Genomic DNA, 23,055 nt, shown 5'->3' with positions numbered 1-23,055 from the left:
CGGCACCGCGCGTCTCCTTCAAGGGCTTCCCCCTCGGGCTGGCGCAGCCGTGCCAGTGTGGCCGGGAAGGGTGAGACCTTCCAGAAACGTGGCTGTGACCTTTCGAAAACAAAAACAAAAAATAAATCAGGGGTTAGAGCTGCCGAGGAGAGCGCCCACGGGCAGAGAGTTGCAGCAGAGCCTTTGAGCTGTGCCTCTCTCAGCTGTCCCGCAGCGCGCCGTGTGTGTGCGCGCAGGGCAGGGCGCGCTGGTTTCCCGGTGGTCACCCCTTCCTGGGATTACAAACAATCCCCTACAAACCGGAACGTCCTGGCCGCGAGGAGCTGCCGCTCCGCCATCCTCGGAGAGGCTGTTTTTTTTTTTTTTTTTTTTTTTTTTTTTACATCACTGAGTGAGAGGCTTCGTCTGCTGCTGCCCCCCTCCTCTCGCCGCTTAACTCCTTCCTCCCCGAGGGACCCCTCTCCCTCAAGGAGCAGGGAAGCCAAGGGGAGTCGCCTTTCCTCGGGAGAAATCCCGGCCCCCCGGCCCCGGGGGGAGCCGGCTCCCGTCACAGCCTGCCGCTGCCCCTCGGGGCCCATAAAGCGTGCTGCAGACGAGGCGGGAGGCGCCGAGCCCCCCATCTCTCAGCCAGCGGTGCCCTCTCCCCGCCCGTTTAGGGGCACACGGCGCGGCTGGGGGGCTCCTTCCCCCCGGCTCCCAGCGCCCGACCCCGCTTCCCCGGGGAGACGGCAGGGGAGGGGGGGGTAATTAGCACCGCCGGGGCGGTCCTGGGCGAGGAGAGACGGTCCTTAGAGGAGGGAGCGGAGGGAAACGTGTCCCCGCAGCTGCCTCCCGCTGTCGCAGCTCGAGCTCTGCGGGGTCGTCCGGCTGAGGGCACGGCGGGCTCGGGCTCCAGGCTCGGGTTGGGACTGAATGACCGGGAGGAGAGACACTGTAACGCAAAGGGCTTTATTTTACAACCCGGGAAATCCGTCCGTCCTTATATACAATATCACATCCCACCATTTAAATATATATATATTCTCTTTTTTTTTTTCTTTTTCTTTTTTTTTCCGTGTTTACAAAAGAAAAGACAGTACTAAAAGTATTTACAGAAACGCAACGAGGCGGGACCTCTCTGAACGCCACTAGCACGGAAGGCAGCCGGCAGCTCCACTCAGACAGGAATGGACGTTTCGGTGAGCCTCGGGCAAAGCGGATCACCGGCACGCGAGTAAGTCTCTTAAATTAAAAACGGAAAAATTGGGGGGGGAGGCTGGTCTATGCGACGAGGCGTAAAGAAAACAAAACTCGGGGTGAAAGGGGGGTGGGGGTCAGGAGGAGTCCTTCGGGCTCGGGACGCCGAGGGCCGCTCCGTCAGGCTGGGCGGGCGGCGGTACCTCGGCCCGAGCCCCGCGGGCCCTGCCTCATTTCTCCACCGCTTCCTCCACGCCGGGCAGCTTGGGCTCGTCGGAGGAAATACTGTCCACTATGGAGGAGAGGCAGCGCAGGCTGCTGGAAGCCGACGACTCGACGGCGGAGCCTCCTGCCAGGCGAGAGAAAAAGAGAGACGGGGGGGGGGGGGGGGTGCCTCGTGGGGACGGCGGCTGCGGCCGGCGGGGCTGGGAGGGGGGCAGTGGGGTGTTACCTGCTCGGGGGCTGGCTCCCAGCGCCCGGGAATGGTCGGAGAGGTTTCTCCAGTCGGAGCCGCAGGTGCCGAGGAAGTCCGAGCCCTGCGGCAGGGGGACGGGGGGAGAGGGGAAGGTGCCTGCGTTAGCGGGGGGCAGCCCCCCCCGTGCCCCGGGGCTGCGGGGGAAGGAGGGAGGCGGGCGGGGAGGGAGGGGAGCGGCGGCCCCGCAGCCGGGTGCCGGGCGGCCGTGCTTACATTTGCCTGCTTGGGGCTGAAGCTGAAGGCGTCCCCCCCGACCTCCTGCATTTTCTCCTGCTGATCCAGCCTGTGCAGGAGGTCCTGCAGCCTCTCGATGTAGCTGATGGCGCTCCTCAGGATCTCCACCTTGGGCAGCCGCTGGTTGGGGTTGGCCACAGTCCGCCTTTTCAGCGCCTCGAAGGCTTCGTTGATCTTCTTCAGCCGCCTCCTCTCCCGCAGGGTGGCCGCTTTCCGCCTGTCCGTGGGGGCCGACTTTCTCTTGCAGGTTTTACAAGCCCAGATCAAACACTGGCCGGGGCAGTGAGGGGGCTGCAGGCCCGGGGGGGCCAGCACATGCTCTTCGCCGCTGCTGTCGCTGCCGGCCTCCGGCGGCATTTGGTCCTGACACGGGGACAAGGTGCCGTCGCTGCCTGGGTACAGCGGGGAACCCTCCGCCATCTCCAGCTGCTGCAGGGCTCCATTCTCCCCGTCCAAGTAGAAGAAATAGGAGCCAGTTTCGAAAAGGTCCATCATCATGCTGTCCCTCGGCCCCTCTGCCTGCTCGAGTTGGGTGGCAGGCTCGAAAACACCCCGAGGAACAACCCAGATGGAATTTAATTAGTGCAGTGACATAAGTCCCCCCTGCTTTATATATAGGAGCTGCTGAAACCCTATCCAACTTTTAGCTGTCGCGGTGCATCACCCTCCAAAACTGATTCCAGCCAGTCTCCTGGGCGCTGTCCTGAGAACATCTCCAATTTAGAAGGGGGGAGGAAAGGGGGCAGAACAAGGGGACATAGGCAAATAAAAAAAAAATATTTTAGAAAAAGAAAACAAATGAAACAGAAAAATGCACCCCAAAACCGGTGAGTGTGGGATGTGCGAGGGGACATGCGGAGGGGGCTCTTGGAGCCGTGTCTGGGCGCAGCGGGAGGCCCGGCTGAGGAGCTCGAGGGGCTCGGCCGCAGGACAAAGGCGGGGGGCTGCGGGTGGAGCCTGCCCCCGGCCCTCCCTGGCTCACATGCACACACACTCATGCACACACACACACATGCACACACACACATACACGCTGCACGCTTCTTACCCAGTGCTAAGTATAGGTCTCCAAGGAGAGGTTTCAAAGGCAGCCACGGCTCTCCAAATAGAAGGGTTAATATTTTGAGAAGAAGCCCCTGCTATTCACCCCCTCCTTTCCCCCCCCTTGAGGCATGCCATTCCTGTGACCCACGCTGCCCGGGCCAGCCCAAGGTTAGGAGCCAAGCTCACTGTTCCTCCACACACACGGAGTGCCTCTGCCAAGGCAGAGCCTTGCTGCGGTGTCGAAGCACCCAGTTAGTGCACCTCGGCGCGGCGTTTTCGTTTGAACTTTCCCATGTTGCCCATGAGGTGACAGAAGTGATTCCAGGTGACTGGGTTACGGTCTGATGTGGCTCTCCGGACAGCCCCTGTCCTTGACAGTGTTTAGGGCAATCGAAGCTCAGGCATCTGTTCTAACTGCAGTTTAATCCCCAGGGCCTGGCAAGACTTCCAGAGCTTCCTGGCCCCCGAGACAGAAACGGAGCTTGTGATCACTCTCTGTTAGCATACACTGTAATGTCACATCATGTCTAGGCCTCTCTCACCTCATGGAAGGGAAGCTATGGGAAAACGTCCTGTCTGCTTCTTTCCCTGGGCTGCCTTGCTTTCCTTAAATCACATGTAATTTCTCTCTGCTTATGTAAAAATATATTATATATATATATGTATATATATAGTATATAGCTCTGGAATCCCAGGGTATCTCTCAAAGCTAGCATGTGACTTCTTTCTGAAAGGAACTGTGGCATTTTTGTTCCATTCTTAAAAGCTGCAATTACCTTGATTATTAGCTTGACTTTCTCCAAAACTGATTGCAAACCAGTTTTCATGAGTACAAATATATTACGGAGTAGCTGCAATTTTGTTTTGACCAAATCAGTATTGCTGAAATGGATCTCATTTCAGTTTTAATTAGGCAGAACAAAATCCAGTTTTGAATGAGACAGAGAAATTCAACCTGTTTTCAGTGAAACTAATTTTGATATTAATATTCCAGCACTGAGGTATTTTTTTCTCTTCAGAGTAGCCTTACAGTTAAGGAGCTGAACATAAGGCACAGTTTCCACGCTCTGTACTTAGTTTGCTGTTTGACCTTTGACCAGTCATTTAATTTCCCTGTGATTTAATTTTCTACCTTTAAAAAGGGATATAATGCCAGCCTTTACCCATCCCTTGTGTTTCTCATGTTGCCCCTTGGCATTATGTGCTTTTCAGTGCTTTTCAGGGATGTTTTCCCCATAACGGTAATGACAGTGGTAATAAATAAAAAAACCAGTCTGCTGATTGCTTAAAACTTTTCACCTTTACTACAGTTATTTTTTTCATTTAATCTTTAGCTTCTTTGCTGCTGCTCTGGTGGTGTTTGGAACAAGACAGACAAGATCAATCTACTGGTGAGGTGCACAAATAAAAACTTAGGTTGCGGGAGAAATACTACTGAAATGTGGTTGTCCTCTCAGAGAGTTTTAGCTTGACTATGGGAGTTTCAAAAGTGGAAGTTTAGGAGCCAGATGTTCCTTCAGCTTTCAACAGCATTTTTGCTTCAAGCAGGAAACAAAATAAAAACTTCTGTCTTTTCAGCATTCATTCATTAAGAGCTGGAATAAACAGACCTAGTTCCTCAGAGTAACGTGGGTGTAACATAGTTCTTTATTGAGCAGAAATTTCATCAACTGCAACTGATTTTTAGTTTGATGAAGTTGTCCATTCCCCCTCCACACAAGCAACTTTGATTGTGCTGTAGCCATCACACTGCATGCCCTGTTCCTGCTCCTTGGTCATAACCAATGTCATAAAATAACACAGCTAGCAAGAAACCAGAGTATATGTGAACAAAATGCCCTTAGCAACATTCTCCATTGCAGTGGGCCAAGTGGAGGATTCATATGTTGATGCTGGTCTTTTTCTCTTTATACCTTAATGCCAGATCTTGTTAGATATAAGCACAAGGACCTAAGAGGAAGTAAAAGCATAAGAACAAGAAAAAGTGGACATGGAATCGGAAGTGGGATCACTGCAAAGCTCTACCTGTAATCAATTGGTTTTACGTCACAGCTGATCTCTAGAACCTCAATCACCCTTTCCACCAAATTAATTCTAAAATATTCTGTATAATTATAGTTGAATAGTGAGTTCATAACTGCCCAGGTTGCTCTTGACACCTTATGGCTTGAGCAGAAGTTTAGTCTCGAATTATAGAGAAATATTTTCTTATCTTGGACCCACAGGGCCCTGAGTACCACTCCAAATGCTTCCTTTTTATTTTTCACTTACTTGAGCCACAGGCATGATGGAATTTTAACCTTTTATCTCTTTGACTCTTTGCAGCAGCATCAATAACCAGAGGGGATCAGATATATCTGGTCCTGTTCAGCACTCTGAAAGGGTACCTAGGTAAGGATGAAATTTTCAGCCTGCCCTTGCTGCAGCCCTATTCTACCCATGCAATACCATTCCTGCTTTGGGATATGGTTCAATACCTTGGCTACCAGGTATTTTGCTTTTTGTCAATTTCTGAAGTGCAGGTTATTAGGATGGGCTCAGATGTGGGCCTACTGGGGTTGTCAGAGTTTGTTTGCACTTTGGTTATGGACATGCCTCTGCTCACTTTCCCATTCGCCTTTTTTTTTTCCTTATCTTTTACACTTATATTCAATTGCATCTTTCTTAACAGAAACTTTCCTTTCCGATATATTTTATTGTTAATATACAATGCTATTCTTCCTTTTTTTTTTTTTTTAGTGTGAATTGTATCACCTCCTGTTTCAATTTTACAATTTTTCATCTAGCTTCTCAACAGAAAAATTCATACACTATCCTCATTATAGTCTCAAGGCAACCACTTAGAGTAATTTTGCCTCGAAGACGTCTAGGCTCGTTCTCCTGTCCTGTTCTCAGTCACTTCCCATTCACACAGAAGACCTTCTCACCTGAGATTTTTAAGTATATTCAGATTGGGCTCAACAGCATATCTGGGGATATATGTTAACATCCATGTTTTGTTGTCTATTATTACCCATATGTTGTATAATTAAGACACCAGTCAAAGCTTTTATAGGGTTAATTTTTTGCCATTCCTCCTGAAGTGTCAAGAGGTGCACTTAAATACCCATACAGGGTGTGTGTTTGCATTCTCGTTTTCATTTGTCAGGAGTGCATTTATGGAGCAAATCTCTGCATAGCCCCCATTTACTGCATTTTTGATACTCTTTAGAGGGTGCTCTCAGAATGTGTCATCTGGATTTTGTTCAGGGGAAACTAAGCTGGAAGGCACCCTAAAATGTGAAGTGGATGCTAGGTCACCCGCACTACCAATTTCTACAGATCTGATCCTGATGAACCTACACTATCTGTTAATCTACTGATGGTCACAGTTCACTGGTAAGAACTACAGAAAACTTTGATGTGTTGCTGCACTATGACATTCACTGTTTTAAGCAGGTGAGAAGGACTGAGACATCTTTCTTTTCTAGAGATGTTTCAAATGTCTGATTGATGTGGACATCATAAGGGCAAAGCTGGTGCACAAAAGACGTGCAAGCTGGTAAAGAACATGTATTTATCCCACATCTACAATTTGTCAGATAAACACTTGGTGAAGAGAGATTAAATAATTTCCATGAATTTTCTTGAAAGTCTGAGTAATGGTGACTCTATAGGGGACCAGATTTTATTATGCTGACAATGGCCTGTGGGAAATTTAAGCAAAAGAACTTAACTATCATTCATGGAAAAATAATTCCTGCTGCTGGGATGGAGCATACCAGACTCCATGGCCTGTGGTATGTAGGGACACTGCTTTTCTGAACTCAATTATGTCTTCCTGCCTTAAGTTATATGAACTCCAGAGTGGCATGCAGGAGCATGGAACGTGGAACAGCTTTAATTCCTGATTTTCGTTTATATATGTTGTTATACTTCTAGCTGACTTTTGCTTACTTAGATTCTACTATTTACTTTACTCCGTTCAAATTCTGTTTTTCCAAGGAAATTATATTATTTGGATATCCACAATGTCACGTGCACTCTCACTGAAAATTTGGGAACTGACTAGAGCAAGTGTGTGTACTCTGCATGCTGGTGCTTGTGTGTAAGTATATGGCCATTTCAGAGAATTTATAAGCAAGTGGGAGCACCATCCCTGAAATGCAAGTTTGGCAAGTGGAGTAGTGAATCGTAATGCATGCTGTGGGCTAGGAAGTCAGTAAGGTAGAGATATGAAAAAGACAACTTCATATAATTATACAGTCTTTGTACGGGAAGGTTTAAAAAAAAAAAGTCTCATTCACAGTGGCCTTGGCTCTATTGCTGTTCCAAATCACTGCTGTTTTCCTTTGATTGGATATGGACTTTAGTGTTCATATCAGTTACAGTCCTGTTAGTATCTGAGAGGTGCAACCTTGCTAACTAAACAGACTCCTCTGGTTCAAGATGGTAAGGTAGGATTTCATTACAGCTCTCATGTTGGGCAGTTATGAGACACAGTTCTAAATGGCAGATGCTTTAATGCCTGTGTCAGGGTCTACAGTGACAAATAGTCACCACTGCACAAACACATTTATTTTACTACAAGACGTTTTCCTGGGGAGGAGGGAGTGCCAATCAGAAACCAGAAGCCCATTGCACTGTTGCTGGCTGGGACAGGCATTTTCCGTGGTTCTATCCACAAGCTGGGATTCTTTGCAGGAAGGAAAGCAATAAAAATTACAGTCATCTTCTACTTTTGATTAGGAAGGAAAAAAATAAAAAGAGGGGACTTGAAATCTGACATGAGTCCAAGACACATCATGTGCTTTATAATCATTTTTTTTGCTATCACATTTTTTTTGTAAGTACATGAAAGATCATTTTATAGTTATATACTTATTTATCTGTTTAGACTATAAGCAGAAAGTGCATTTTCACGCTATACAGTTTCAGAACATAATTACAATGATATCTAAACCCGACTCAGTCAAAAGGACAATAATTAAACTATAGCTGCTACTACTAATTAAAATAAATACTAATTTTAATTCTGTAAGTGAAAGTAAAGAAAGGCTTGGAGGATAACCAGTTTCTGCATCCAGCACTTAGTCTAATCATATCCCTGCTGCCTATGGACAGAAAGAGAGCTTTGTGTTCAGGCAGTGGAAAAATGACAGCTTTCTTTTCTGGAGCTCACAAAGGATTTTTGCAGAATCACGGTACTTCATGGAAAAATGGGATGACAGTGCCCTGGAGTCTGGAAACCATGAAGGTACAATGGAAGTTATGGACGTACAGAGCTCTCTTCCCAGCAATAACCTAGGGATTGTTTAAAGCAGCACATCACAAAGCCACGAAGTGTTTATGCTGAATGATCATCTTCTATACACAAATTGCATTAAACAATTTCATTCTCCATTGCCAATATATTTTTTTGGTTTCCTGGTGTAAGCTCTTTGACATATGGATGTGCCACTTCAATGAGCCGTTTGATTAGAGATACATAGCTCTGGATAACAAAGATAAAGTTAATAAGCTGTAGTCACATGTAGGCATTACTGGGTCTTATTTCCTGGTGCTGCATTAATATACTCCTCAGTTATTCCATGCACTTGTGGATTTAAAATGCAGAAACAACTGAAACGAGAATCTCCTGAGATAGTTCCTTTTCTAAAATGTAAATAACGTATTGGAAGTAATGCAGTCCTTTCATTGTCCCATAGATTTCCTTGTTCATCATGAAACAATATACATTTTCTCTGTTGTCTATAATTTCAAATTTTTATTCATTATATTTTCGGCATTGCTGTGCCTTTGTGGACAAACAATTTAGCTCATAATTTGGAAGAAGTGTTGATTTCTCCATGATTTGTATTTTGAACATTCTGCATGATTTATACTTTGAGATTTTGTTCTCCGTGCATCATCATTACCTCTTTTTCTTTCCACTACCCACATTACAGCCAACTGAACAAATAAAGCTTGTCTCATATACATTGTTATGGCTTGCTTGAGATCCTTTGGGTGACATGTCATCAATCTTTCCATAATATATGGTAAATATAGAATGATGTTTCTCTGTCCTGTCATGTTTTCAGCCTTAGCAGACATAAATGCTACATCTCAAGTGTTCTCTTCCAAGTTCTTGCTTAGGTACAACAATTGGCTTTGCTAAGTCAGACTCAACTTTGAATATACATGTATATTCATGTATACTTAGATATAAAACATGTTTGCTAGGACTCGAATTTTGGCTCTCTAGGTGATTACAAATTTACCTTTGAATCCTTCTGTGAACCAGTCAATTTCAAGGCCTAGCTATTGTTCTCTTTAACCCTTTCATGTAGACATTTGAATTACTTTTGTTTTTTGTGTCTATAAAGAGCTCTTTCCCACCATCAGAGGAATGAAGTTTTAGTTTACATCTTTGTTTATTTATCATTTAGATATTTAGTACTTTTTTTTTTAAACTCATATTTGGTGCTGGATATTTTTATACTCCTGCTATTGTCATACTGCTGTCATCATCTGAATTTCCATAAATACGTTGCTGACTGATTTGAATGTGATGTTCACAACATGAACTTGGGGTAGTCTGATGTGACCATTCCTTTCTAAGCACTAGTCAGATTCTGTTCTCTGTGTAGCTTTTCTCAAGTCTTTTGCTTCCTGCATATGCAAAATCCTTGTGCTTTACTGGGCTTTAATCCAAAAATAAAACAACTGGGTTTGCATATTTATTATTAAATATATGTATATCGTTTTCTCAATTTCTTTCTGTAGTATAGAAAGAAAAAAATGTTTTCACAGACCTACTTTTCTTTACCTCTGAAGAATACACCGATCATCAAACATTTTCATTATTCATCCTAGTATCTTCTTACCCTCTCCACTAGGATGGAGCTGTTACACAAGCTGCTGTGTTTTGGGGCCATTTTGTATCACTCACAGTCTCCTGCATCTGCTGGCTTCTTTTACTCATTAAAAGACAAATATATGTCTGTCCCTTCCTGGCTATAACTTAGTCAGTAGTCTACCTGGAAAATACCTCAAAAGTCCTTAAAGTTTTGTCTCCCACCAAAATATGGGGAAGATGTGTTCAAGGTGCCAGGAATGACTTGTCACACTGCTGTCCACCAAATCTGTTATCTGTATTTTCTGAGAAAGATGCGTATCAGATGCTTCAGTTGAAGATACAGCTTGCTCTGAAGGTTTCAACAGGGAAGTTTCTTCCTAATTCCTGTAGTTACAGTGATGTACATCCTCAAACATGATAGATGGACTCTCTTGCAAACTTAAATTCTGTATAATATATCTGGGACTTGAGAAAATGTTAATGCAGAATTCCCATGTATCTTATCTACACAGGTTTTCAAAAGGAAAATTGCTGCTTCTTTTGGAAAATAGAAGCCATTAAGAGAAAGGCTTCTGAAAATAAATTTGCTCTGAATTAAATAGCAATAATGACCTTGAATCCAACATATATCATATCATGTTGTTATCAGAACCTGTTGCACAGCTGCAAAACTCTTTTAGGCTGTGAAGGTCATTATGTTATTTGACTGTGTGTCATTTAAGGTACGTGCTTTGTAAATAAGGTTACCTGTGATCTGTCAGTGTAAGAAATACAGCAGTCTATCTTGTATTCCTTCATCTGTATGTTCTATTCATTTCACATCATTTCACTTCATAACTTCTGCATCTTTATATGCAAGGTTTCACTTTCTTTAAGATTCCTTAGGCTCAGAAATGTATTCTTTGAAGTACAACAGGACGTAGGGTTTGTAACAATCTCTTGAACATGCTGTGGGTTTGTGGCACAAAGAAAATCTGCAATTTTGTTGTGCGAGATTTTTGAAATAATTAAATGTCTCTGGCCACTATTTCTGTACCATGTTAAGTCACCTCTGTGATACTCCAAAAGTACAGAGGAGTCTTATGGTCATCCTAACAGAAAACATGAAATTTCTCACAGTCAGGGAAGAACCTTGTCTTAGTTGAGATTCTTTCTTCCCCATGCTGTTCATCTCACATGTAGGAAACAATACAGGAGTGAAAAAGGAATAGTATTCAGAAGTTCTGCCTGACAAAATGAGTCTTACCCTTCTCGTTCTAGTCGGACTTTACACAATCATACTCAAAAAATATCTGTATTTCACCAGACCATGCTGGAGAACATTTCAGATAAAGTGCATAGACTAAAAGATTGCCAGAAGTGCGTTCTGCCTGAAAGAAAAAAAAAATCACCAAAATATGGCTTAAACTGAATCGACAGAAGTGTTTGGATTTTTAGAGAAATTATATTAATTATGTTTCTTAGAAAAAAAAAAAGATAATTAAACATTGAGGAAAAGCTTAGAAGAAAGAAGTATCTTAAGAATGTATTCTGACTACATAGAGAATCCCTGGAAGACGAATCCTAGATCTGCATTCTGAAATTTGTATCTAGACAACATATAGCTATGTTTAGACTTAAAGAAAATAGTGAGAAAATATTTTTCTTGTGAAGTGTGAAACAGCTGGCTTATAACAGAATCTGTTGACCTGCAGTGCCAGTATTTTTAAACAACATTTGTGCATTACAGCAGGCTAACAGAAGTGTTTGGCTGGAAGTGCTAAGCAGTGTAATTATCATTTTGTAGTATTATTGATTACTATAATAACTGAAAAATAGACAGAACAGACAGAAGTAACTGTGCAATAATAAGCAGATGCTATGTATGCTGCAAGCTCCAAGTGACAAATAATCAATTTATTTTAGATATGTCCACACATAGTAGCCTAGTCACATTCTCTTCAGTGGGAGCTACTGAGTACTTTGTATTTCTAAAAACCCCAGTGCTTGAATTAGATGACTAATTATATATTATAAATGCCATTTTATGAGAATACACTTTCGTGTAAAAGCTTTGTACTGGAACTACTGTCTTCAGCTTGGGACAGCAACATTGGAACAGCACTAAAAAGCAGCTAGCAATGTCTGCAGGCAGTTTCTGAAAAGGGATGGTAGTGTAAGGGACAGGTAAGTTCATAGCATGGCACTTGCCAGTTCATGTTAGAGCACCTTATCTTTCTTTTCCTTCAGAACTGGTCACTTGCAGCTATATTAATTAGCAAGCTGCAAATTCAATAGCAAGTGGAGATAATGAGAGCAGTTGTGTGTACAGCAGGAAAGCAGTCTTCAGGGTACAAGTCCAGTCACAGATTACTTTCATCTTGCACTCATATTGTTGTCATCAGTAGGCGATGTCTTGCTTTGAGGAATCAGGATCACTAGAAATAAATAATAGTTACACAGGACAGAACCTGTATTTCAGAACTGAACACCAGTCTGTAAACTGTGGTTGTGGAGGACAGCATTAACATTTTTCAAAACAAGTTAAAGATTCAGAGTAGCGTTCCAAAAAATCAGTTGAGCACACAGTATGTATGTGTATGTATATATTACTATTGTATTATACATTATAAACTAAAATAACGTAACAATATGAAAGAGAATAACCTAACAAAGATTCTCATATGTAGGCATCAAACAAGTATTTAACAACAGGGTAAAGAAAGTTAGTCGTATTTAGAGGGTTCCCAGTGAAGAATATAAGGGCTCTGAAATGTTTACAAGATTGATCATTAACAGTGACATGGGTAAGACAGAAGTTGTCTGTGATATTGATTGTCCATGAACAGTCAAGATTTTCTTTTTGCATCTCTTTCAAGCTGCAAAATCCATCCTGCACAGTCCACTAACAGTCAAGGTCATTATGATAAAGAAATCGAGAGTATGAGAAAACTTACATGGACTTCTGCAGTTCTTACCAAGGAAATCACTTTTCATTATTACAAGAGAATTAGGTATCAGCATTCAAAGTATTAATGTCATTAGTGTCATTAGTGAAGAATGGCCAAGAAAGATTGCCAACTAATTAAGAACTAATTAATTGAAATTGTTTCTGGAGAAGACAGATCCCTGAAGGTTCTGGATCACCAGCGTTGCTCCATTTGGATCCAAAACTGAAGTTAATTGTAAATTGACTATGTATCTTTTGCCAACAGATGCTAAGGCTTAGTATTTTCTGGAACAGGGAATTATTAAGTGATCACATGATTGACACTCTTTAACAACTATATCATTCATTACACAAGCTGAAAAGTAACGTACGAGCAAAATCAAGCAACATCAATGACCAATGGCTTCTTATAATTAGCTGTCTCTTGGTTAGAGGATGTGTCTTTGCAGAATTTGATTTTACACAGGCAGCAGCAACAGTTTATAAACAAGAGCCTGCAGAAGCTCAGATTATCACATCTTATTGGGAGCTTTCTCAGGCAAGCATCTCAAATTTGAGGTTTCCATGGTTCCAGGAATTTTGTAACACTTTATGTAAACTATTTTCCAGAATTCTAACCATTCGATACTGGGATTATGTCCTGACGCTGGGTTAAATTAGCAGAGAACTTGCTGACAGTTTCAGGTAAGTTTTAAGCTGCTCTTAAAGTCATGTTGCTGAAGTAAGAGGAGGAAAAAACCCAACTAACCAAACCAAATGGAATAAAAGAAAACCAAACCAAACCAAAGCAAACAAACAATCAAAAACCAGAAGACAGGACTAAGGCTGCGAAAGAAAGAATGGCATAGTCATCTTAAGACAAAATCAGAACGGCAAAGGACAAATAAAAAACAACAATCAAACGACACAAGAAGTAAGAAGAAACTTTCAACAAATACTATAGTAGCAAGAAAACTAAGGGACCCTGAATAGAGAGAAAGACTTTAACTGTTGAAGCTGTGCTTAATGCCTCTGTCAATTCAAATTACAACAAGAAGGTGAAGTGGGTTTAACCAGTTAACACAATTAACATTAGTGACAAAAGGATAAGGAGTCAGGACAGGAAAACCAAGAGGTAAAAGTAATTAGATTATTGTACATATTAAAACTGGTTCAGCCTCAGCATACTTAGAAAATCGACGAACTGATCTCAGTGTCATTTCCTGATATCTTTGAGAGATCGTGGATGATGAAATTGCAGAAGATTATAGATGGGCAAATGGAATGTATATTCTTAAACAGAAGAAAAAAAAAGGCTCTTGTAGGTGAGTAGTTCAACCTAAGTTTCTCTAAAAATGCTGAGAAAATGATAGAATATTTATATGCTTCTGGAAAAATACAAAGGAGTAAATAACGCTAACATGGAGTAGTCTTATTCTCATTACAAAATCTTCAAGAAGGAGCTGTGCCAAATCAATTTAGTCTCCTGTAACAAGTCAACAATTCTTGTGGTTATAGGATGAGGAGAAACCACTTATCTTGATTTTAATGTAGTTTTTTTTATAGCTTCACATGACATTTTCATATGAAAAACAAGAAAATGAACCCTCTATGTGTATTCAACTGTTTGGAAACTGCTCAAAGAAGAACTCTCAAATGGTTCTACTCTGGGAACTCAAGTCTTAATTAATATCTCAGATGAAGGTATAGAGAATATGTCCATCAAATTTGCAGGTATCCCAAACAGTATGAATTATGAGCTTGTTGGAGGGCATGCTTAGATTTTAAGCTGATTGTGACAAATCAGAAATATGTTCTTTAATAGATTCCATTTTGATGAGAGCAAGGACAAAACTGAGCACTTTGGAAAGCCTAATGAACTGCAGAAATATAGGCTAACTACGTAAATGCTAATTCTTCAAAAGAAGGAAGGGACTGGGACTCACAAGCAGGCAGGAGGCACATGAGGTTGTCCTTCTGTCCTGTTCTAGGCTGATAAGGCTTTAGCTGCAATCCTGTGCCCATTTTCAGGCATTGTATCTCAAAACAGATACAGCTGGTACAACTAGAAAAAATGCACAATGCTAAAAAGAACAACTGGGAGGCTTAGAAACATCAGCTGAATAAATGCTGAATCAATGTTGTATAGACTAGAGAACAGAGATGTTAATAGGAAGTACCGGCAGTGATTGAGTAAGCAGTAAACTGATGTTTGTGATTATGCGGATAGAAAATAAATTATACAATTAGTTATAACAAGGCAGTTTTGGCTAAGTCTTCTGATGGAAGGAAAAATACTAGACTGGCTTGCCTGCAGCGCAACAGCTATATAGACCTCTGCCAGCAACGATGTAGCCTTCAAGCAGAATATGATAGAATCTGGGACTTCCTAAGATTCCTTTTTTGCCTTATTTTCCTACAATCTATGCTATCACTGTTTCCTATTAGAATGGATTCTACAATATTAACTGAGGAAAATTAAGATGGGAAAAAGGAAGGCAGTCTAGGTATCAGAACTCTTGTAGGATGGGACAAGATTCAGCCAGGCTCACGTAATTTTTTTTAATACTGTACTTGGGTGTGTGAACAGCTGCCTTCCACATTTCATGTGAGAGCCTGCCCCCCTCAGGCTACATCATTTTTGAATGGACATTCAAATATTGTTGAAAGTTGCACTACTGGAGTATGGCAGATAGACAGTGATTCCTCAGTAGCCTTAGCCCAGGGACCAGCATATTTGACGTGATAAACGCGGATAAACAGATCCCTGTTCTGAACCAAGCAGAGGATGAAAATAAATCAGTGTCTCCTGTGTGTTATTTGAATGTTTAAAATACAAGCCTAGAGACTCAGTCCTGGATTCCTTCTAGAGGCTAAATCAAAATTAGCAATTCCATATTATTTGACAACAATGATAATGAGATGATAACTCCCAAGCCAGCATGAGTTACAGTCAGAGCTATGTGGGCATGTGTAATTTGCCACTTTTTGTCTCCATTGTCAGTGCTTGCTGTCTCCCAGATTCCACTCATAATTTCTGAGAGCTCCTTTTTTTAGTGGCAGTTTTTCTGTATGCTTTGAGGTTGGGCACTTGTCAGCTAAGGATTCTGCTGCACAGCAGGATGTCCCAGAGTTAAGCATTGTAACGCTTAAACGTCCTTGAGATCCTTGAGCACAAGCCAACTCCTATTCAACGTCATTACTCCTTTCTCAATGCCTCTCCCTCTTTGACCTTCAGGAAAGAAGAAGAAAAAAACCACCAATAACAACAAAAAACAAACCAACAGAATTTCATACACTTCCAGCTTCATGGAACATGGGGTGGATGGTAATTGGTGTGGTCTTTTTACTGAAAACTTCATGTCCTCAAAAGTCACAAATGCATCGAATATGCAGACAAGCCAGAGAGGAGCTTACATTTAGAAAGGCTCGCATGCAGGAGATGGCAATGGTTGCCCTGCGATCTCACTGCTCCTTTGTGAAGCAGGACTGGGCTGAGTGTCCGGGCTATTTTGAAGGTGTTGGCTTCAACAACTTCCACTGTCTCACTTCCTCCCAAAGTCAGGGGTTTGGATTACGCAGCCATGCCAGCAGACCAGCCATGTGATACATCTTTGGCAAGGAAACTTTATTTGAATTGTGTGCAAGCCATGTGCAACGCAAGGTTAGCCTCTGCTGAAATATAAAGCCTAAAATTATTTTTGCAGTCCTCTGAGATGAACTATAAATAGTTCTACAGTATATACAATTGATTTCCTAAATGTGATTGAGACTATTCTATATAGATCATAAAGAACTGTTTTAAAATGGTAACAGAAAATCTTGTTTCATTTGATATGTAATCTCAGTTTCATTATAAATGAAATATTAAGGACTTTCTCATAGATTTGCCTTTTTGGAAACATGAACTTTTTACCAAAATTTATCAATATACCAAGCTCTCACTTATGTTTGGAATTTCTTTTTCAGGAAAAATGAAAACGTTGTATAATGTTGAATATCAGTGGAATATAGTACTTAAGTATTTCATTAATGAACCATTCTTTTCTCCTAAGCACTTTAATAAAGGCTGTGTCAAATATGTTGTTTACAATGGATTTTTGTTAAGTACAAAGTTCTTTTCATACAGACATTGGCTCTGTTAACATGGTTTCTTCAAGCTTATGTCTAAGTTTTAAATCCTTCTGGAGCTGACACCAACTGTCCATTTTGACACTTGCGCATTAGTTTTCTCTCAATGGAACCATTCTCTGTCTTTCAGCTGTTGTAGCAATTTTATATTTTACAATGTCTCCTTACAAGACCCCACTGAACATTTTCCTGGTTTTGGAGAACCATATAATATGATGGCACAAAGTATTTCACAGCACTATCAGAATAATTTTCCACTTGTTCCAGTGGCCATTCAAGAAAATGAAGCCTCAGTCTAACCCCTTGCAATCTGTTAAAAATCAAAATCGATTATTTCTGTAGAGAAGACTTAATGGTCATGACAACTATTAATCCAAGTCATACTTCCCTCTGTTAGCCTGAAGGAAGATAGTTATACTTGACAAGGTTAGATGTCCCTTTAAGAGCTTGAGTACGTGTTTGTGTGTGTGCGTGGTATAAACTACATGTGGATGTAGTATATCATAATAGTGACCACAAGTTAGAAAAAATGTTGGCATCTCAAATAAGTTAATTCTTGTCATTTTGCTATTATTCTAAACACAGGGACAAGAGATTTATGTCCAGAGACTGAATAAGAAGCAAGGTGCCTTTTGTCGCAAGTAGCCTGCTGTGCTCCAGGGGTACTCATTTGAACCTTTCCAGAAATGAAGCTCTCTGCAAATACTGTTTTAGCTAATGTCCACTTTCCACACCAAGAGCTGCTGCTTACCACAAGTTCTGTACTATCAAGATGCAAGAACTGACAGGATGATGAACACAAAGCAAAGCATGAGCACTTCGTGGCAGTGATACTGTCTACGGTATCTCTTGACAATATCCGTACCTTTTGTTTGTACTGGGATAATGCTGATAGGAGAAAGAATTTATTCCTTGGACAACATCTTAGTTGTGATAGCAAGAGTACAAAGACATTTTGGGAGAAATTACTTTCCCCATAGAGATTCCAAATATGAACAGATAGGATGGATAAAAGTTAGGAAAACTGGTTTAATATTTCCCTCCCCGCCCCAAGGAGCTGAGAAACACAGAAATTAAATGATTTGTTTCAGATGTGCAAAGTCTCTGAAAACAGATTTTATCCCATGCTAGCACATGACCATCTTGCTAGACCACCTTTCTCTGACTGACATTCAGCACTAGTAGTGAAGTCAGGGATTCCTTCTTGTTTCAGAGAGCACGTCAATATACAGGAGAGGAATGTTTGTCTCATTAACTTTAGTACATAGTTAGTATAGCTCACACAATTGATCTCCATTAACCAGCAACCTGATATGTCCCCTAATCTGCTTAGGAGTGCCAAAAAGGAAAAGGAAAAATGGGAAGGGCAAAAGAAGGGAAAATCAAGAAGTGATAAATGTATCCACCACCTTGACCACGCAGTCATGGTCTTTGTGTACTGTATTTAGTAATGTTCCTACAACAACAGCCACCTCACAGGAGTAGACATATTTTTGAGGAATTACAATAATATGGAATTCTAGAACATTTTTTATGAAAGCATCTTCCTTATAGTTGTTTTATCAGGACAGCACAGTATTTTCCTAAGATAACCTGTAACTATTCCAAGGTCAGTATTTCCAAATTTCTATTCTGAATGAGGAAAAAGATATATGAGTGTGAACCACAAGGAAGACAGTATGTCTTTACAAGTCTAAAATGAGAGGAAATGAGAGGTTTTGCTGTTCAGTGTCATGAAGATGAGTTCCTGTGACTTAATCTTCTCTGCATTGGGCTTTGGATATGGAATTATGTGGTATATTTGCACAGATGCTCCATTTCCTACTTAAGACCTTCCTAAAGCTAAACAAAACTGTACAGTTGGTATAAAGGGTACATTTTGTTTAGAAGTGCTCCTTTGATGAAATTTACTGAATATAGTATTTGGCAGATAGCCAAGTTGGCTAAGCTCCTATAGCCAAAGGTGAGAGAAACAAAGTAAATTCACTTCCGTCTAGGTGTACCAGATCTGTTCTAGACCTGGCATGAACTGCCTTCTATGCATGCCCATGTCTCTCCACTGACAATAGGAGAGGGTTAGCTTAAATTGTAACTACTATATGGCTGAAACTAGGCAAGATTAATTGAACTCTAACACAGAGGAAGATTAAAGTTCTGGCCTAGGCTTACCAAGGTATTACACCAAAGCAGAACATAAGACTAATCACAGGTAGTCAGTGGTCCTTAGAGTTCAAGGTATAATGTCCAGGTTGGAAATGTCCAGTGCATCTGTTTGTCTTATTGCACTGTTGTATAGGACTTTAGCTAATTGCAGAATGGTATGTGTCAGTGATAACGCTAATTCTGAATTTTCTTGTTTAGCAGAGAGAGATTCGGACTAAATTCCACACATCCCAAAGTCAGTCAGCTTTGGGAATGTTTTCTGGATACCCCAGCTTGGACAGAACTGCACTGTCAGATAACTGTCTTGTTCTCAAAAGAGAGTAAGATTACATGCTTGGGAGCCAGTCTCCTCAGGTTGATCCTTGCCCATGCCTAGTGAGTAGTGCTGTGTTGTTGCAGCTCATTTAAGAATTTTCTGCCCAATACGCAAGGCCAGATCCACACTATGTGCATTGTCTTTGCAATACTTACAGACAAGTAGTAGAATTCTGTAAGAAAAATAGTTAAGAGGAACTATTGTGAATGCCAACAGAAAAGTGATAAACAAAAAAGCACTTAACTGTTTTATAGTGGATTCCGAGAATGGGATTATTGATATATGGTTTGCATTAGAAGTGGATAAATTTAATCTATCTGCAGTTATTCCCAACTGGAGAGCATATGCAGACATCAGACTGAGGGAGAGAGATACACATACATGCTTACTTTTCTGCTTATGCCTTCATTAGAGGAATAAAACCCTCTCCTCTGCCTACATTCTGTCAGTCCAGGTTCTGCACTTGTGGAGAAAAAATATTTGTTTTTATATTTAAATTAGTGAAAGCATTGACTGAATAGAGTTCCTTGGTTCCCAGTACTAACTCGAATCACAAAGGTTGTTATCAGCTGTCATAATATGTGTTTCCTGTATTTGTGTTTTTCAAATGAGCTGGGGACATTTACAGTAAAGCTTATTTAAGTGCATTCCTGCATGACTGACAAGAGTGTTCGGTATGTTGCAGTACTCAGCTCAAAGGTTGTATTATGTTGTCTCAAATACGTTCTGTGTGTTCCAGGGCACTTCCTGCTCAGCAGGCTTCGGGGAACATAACAGTAAACAGTAAAGCTTTAGTTGTGTATTAGATTTCCACTATCCAAGTGTTCTTCTCCTATCTTCCACAACTCCATCTCCTGCAAAATATTTTAGGAATATCCTTGTAAAACTTCCTTCAGGTTATTATTGACTATGAAGAGTACCGGGATGGTTTATTCATGATTACAGTGGATAGCTGTGTGCAGCTGTCATCCTACAAAAAGATCACCCTGGTAACACCAATCAACAAGCAGAGTAAGATGATCCAAATATAACTGAAACCTTCTAAATGTTGTCTTTCAACTCAAATATAGAGGCACAACTTCGTCCCAGACTTTCCCTAGTGAAGTGAGATGTGCCATAGACATTGTTATTCACTGCTAAAAGGCCATTGATTTGCAGTTCTCTTTACACAGTTGAATATGAGAAAGAATATGAGAAAGGGACTACAGGATAAGGGAGCTGGATAAGGGAGCCGGGAGAAAAAGGAATTAAAATCAGTAATCTGTTCGGCATTGTTTGGGAAAAGAGAATCACCATGCAAAATATCAAACATTAGATCCATCTTGCTGTTTTCAACTGACACTAATCAGTGACCAGTGCTAAAATTTATACCAGAATTTGTGATAGCAGTAGAGGGAACTTGGGGGTAGGAAACCAGTAATTTAGTTTATCCTTACAACTGTATGAAGTGCTTACGCTGCAAAGACATGCAAGTGATACCACTGTTCAGGTCTGAGGTCTGCACTATAGCAGATTTGCACTTGTCTTACAGTTCGTAACTGTAGCCACACAGAGGACAGGAAAGAAAATGCATTCTGGCAAAGGGCCAGTGCAGAAATGCAGCTGATATTCCGTGATGTCATCTGCAAATCAACTTAGAGGGAAGGGAATAGAGAGCAAGTTTGAAGACCAGTACACCCCTTACCTGAGAATGACATATGATTGAGCCTGTAGTATCTGACTTAGATGACCCGTATTTGTTTACAGTACCTTCTGATACGTCACATATAGACAAACAACACAAAACAAAAACAAATACAGAAGCAATGCAAAATAGAAAACAGAACACAACATGAAGAACAATGTTGGGAGGAATTGTCTTTTCAGCATCATGCATAGTGGTGACACAGCAGTTGTGGAAAAGCGTGGAAACAGTGGACCAGTTTCAGTATATTTTCTTTGACTTAGTTCCTTAAAATCAAAAATTGACAAAGATATGCCCAAAACTATGTGTCAATGGTTTCCAGCTGCAGGCTACTGCATTCAATGCATTGCAGTCTTTGCAGCAGTGAATGAACATGCAGCTTAATTATACACATACACTGAATTCATTATTACCCTATGTGTATCTCCTAAAACTGACAGCTAATTGGATACTTTTCACAGATCTTAAAACAAAACAAAACAAAAATCAATTTGGATCTGGCTTATTTATCATCTATTTATTTCCATGGCTACATGATGATCTGTATAATTCTTACTACACACCTAATACATATTCTGAAGTGTATTTTTCAAATTTTATTTTAGCTTGCTGTCAAAATGTTTTCAGAAAAACTCTATTGTGCCCACAGACCTCACAGGACATTGTCTTGAACCTCTGCATTTGCAGGCTTTGTCCCAGTTGAGTAAGAACTGTACATAAAAAACAGAGCTTGGAGCCTGTACCAGACACTAGCCAGCTTCAGCCTTAATATTTTTAAACATTGCGCAATTGTGAAGTCCACACGATCACCGGTGCCTTGGCAAGATAAAAGTTTTAGAAATGCCACATGACAGCAAAAGCTTCTATATGTAGTGAGTGTATCTATGTAAGTAGCACAACAACTCTGTTGCTAAATCATCTTCCAATTAAACACACTTTCATATCTAAATTAGAGGAGTAGTCAATAGTCAATCTATTTATGAAGGAAAAGTATTAGTATTGAAAACGTTCTTGATTTGTAGGAGGCAACAGGACACAAATTTCCCCCTATTATACTATGAATTTAAGATTTTGAAATAGGTCAAGTAGCACAAAACAGTGCATTAATGATGTTTGCTCTGTTTCTTGGATAACATGTAAACGTTCTTGGATACAACCGTGAAGAGACCCTTTTGTGCTGGGACTCTGCAGTCAGTAGAATTGTGACTCCATGTAAATGGATAGGAATTTTGTCCTTGATTTACATGTGTGCAGGTTTTAATTCAACTTGCTACTGGTCATAAAATCAGATACATAGATCATCGACTTTTTATTTTTATTTATTTATTTAAGGTAACTGAAGAAATATTTGTTCACTTCATTTCGGCACCTCTTTTGTTGCACCTGTTTTGTTTAAGATTCTGTTAAAAAAGTCATGACTACCAGGTATGCTTACATATTGATCAGCACTTTTCTGTCAGTTCCTATCTTCAATTCCATCACTGTTTTTCCAGGTTTTGTTCTGAATGCGCTTTGCAAATATCAAATAATTTACATTAAGGCACTTCTAAGGTTCATCTTGGTAAAGAAGACACTAACTGTGCAGTGTGATTTTGGTGTGGAAAAAGCAAGTACACACTTATCCTATATATCATGTTTACAAAGGTTTAATGTTCACTTCTCTGTCAAATTGAAATCTTGGGGATTTTTGTTTTGTTTCCAAATCTAGGAGGCTTTGTACATTTCTGTAAGTAAACAGGAAAGCTCACTGTCACATGTCACTTTAATATGAAATACAATTAATTCATTGTTCTTTGCTGCTTTTTCTTAATAACTGCATATGAGCATTTTGTATTGTAGCAATACACGGATGGCACACACTATTGATCTTTCACATAATGTTGTGAAATTAAAGTGCTGAATAGCTCCCACTATGCAGTAAAAGGACAAATTTGAATGTGCAATTACTATATCCGCTCTTATAAAAGTTCTAAAACATGCTTTAAATTCAATATGAATGTAACGTGCTGCTGTTCTCTCTTACTTTTGTAAGCAGAACAGGTCAGTTGTTGAGGGCAATGACAGTAGCCTCTTCTACAGATATCCAACAGAGTTGGCTATAAAT

The 23,055-nt window shown here is 40.8% G+C and overlaps 2 protein-coding genes across 13 annotated transcripts; one reads left to right on the top strand and one right to left on the bottom strand.

The window, feature by feature from the left end:
• The first annotated feature begins 132 nt into the window (after nucleotides 1-132).
• Nucleotides 133-22,774, top strand: LOC308186608 (uncharacterized protein). Of its 11 annotated transcripts, none has more exons than XR_013944127.1 (6): nucleotides 133-1,213; nucleotides 4,264-4,320; nucleotides 5,255-5,320; nucleotides 6,179-6,307; nucleotides 6,914-7,016; nucleotides 8,106-8,138. XR_013944127.1 is itself a non-coding variant. In XM_080575300.1 (6 exons), exons 1-4 carry the CDS (start codon nucleotides 1,167-1,169, stop codon nucleotides 6,289-6,291), a joined length of 321 nt encoding a protein of 106 aa, XP_080431426.1. In that variant the 5' UTR covers nucleotides 133-1,166; the 3' UTR covers nucleotides 6,292-6,307; nucleotides 6,914-7,016; nucleotides 8,106-8,138. The 11 variants fall into 11 exon arrangements, 1 of the variants encoding a protein (XP_080431426.1); XR_013944128.1 differs by having other exon boundaries at nucleotides 4,264-4,325; XM_080575300.1 differs by having other exon boundaries at nucleotides 6,141-6,307.
• On the bottom strand, nucleotides 935-4,264 carry MYF6 (myogenic factor 6). 2 transcript variants are annotated; one of them, XM_080575299.1, is made up of 3 exons: nucleotides 1,865-4,264; nucleotides 1,628-1,712; nucleotides 935-1,525 (listed from the first exon to the last, which is right to left on the bottom strand). In XM_080575299.1, the coding sequence occupies exons 1-3, from the start codon at nucleotides 2,381-2,383 to the stop codon at nucleotides 1,407-1,409; spliced, it is 723 nt and encodes a 240-aa protein (XP_080431425.1). In that variant the 5' UTR covers nucleotides 2,384-4,264; the 3' UTR covers nucleotides 935-1,406. The 2 variants fall into 2 exon arrangements, with proteins under 2 accessions (XP_080431425.1, XP_080431424.1); XM_080575298.1 differs by having other exon boundaries at nucleotides 1,628-4,264.
• Nucleotides 22,775-23,055: the final 281 nt, after the last annotated feature.

The sequence above is a fragment of the Anser brachyrhynchus genome, assembly GCF_964034855.1.
Source record: "Anser brachyrhynchus genome assembly, chromosome: 1".
NCBI classification, from domain to species: Eukaryota; Metazoa; Chordata; class Aves; order Anseriformes; family Anatidae; genus Anser; species Anser brachyrhynchus.
This window is presented reverse-complemented; position numbering and strand designations above follow the sequence as displayed.

Bases quoted from the DNA above. Each gene is read 5' to 3' on its own strand.
- LOC308186608 (XM_080575300.1), top strand. From the start codon at position 1,167: ATGGACGTTTCGGTGAGCCTCGGGCAAAGCGGATCACCGGCACGCGA. The intron at 1,214-4,263 runs GTAAGTCTCTTA...TTTAATCTTTAG, and splicing joins AGCGGATCACCGGCACGCGA to CTTCTTTGCTGCTGCTCTGG. The intron at 4,321-5,254 runs GTGAGGTGCACA...GACTCTTTGCAG, and splicing joins CAGACAAGATCAATCTACTG to CAGCATCAATAACCAGAGGG.
- MYF6 (XM_080575298.1), bottom strand. From the start codon at position 2,383: ATGATGATGGACCTTTTCGAAACTGGCTCCTATTTCTTCTACTTGGAC. The intron at 1,526-1,627 runs GTAACACCCCAC...CTCGCCTGGCAG, and splicing joins GGGAGCCAGCCCCCGAGCAG to GAGGCTCCGCCGTCGAGTCG.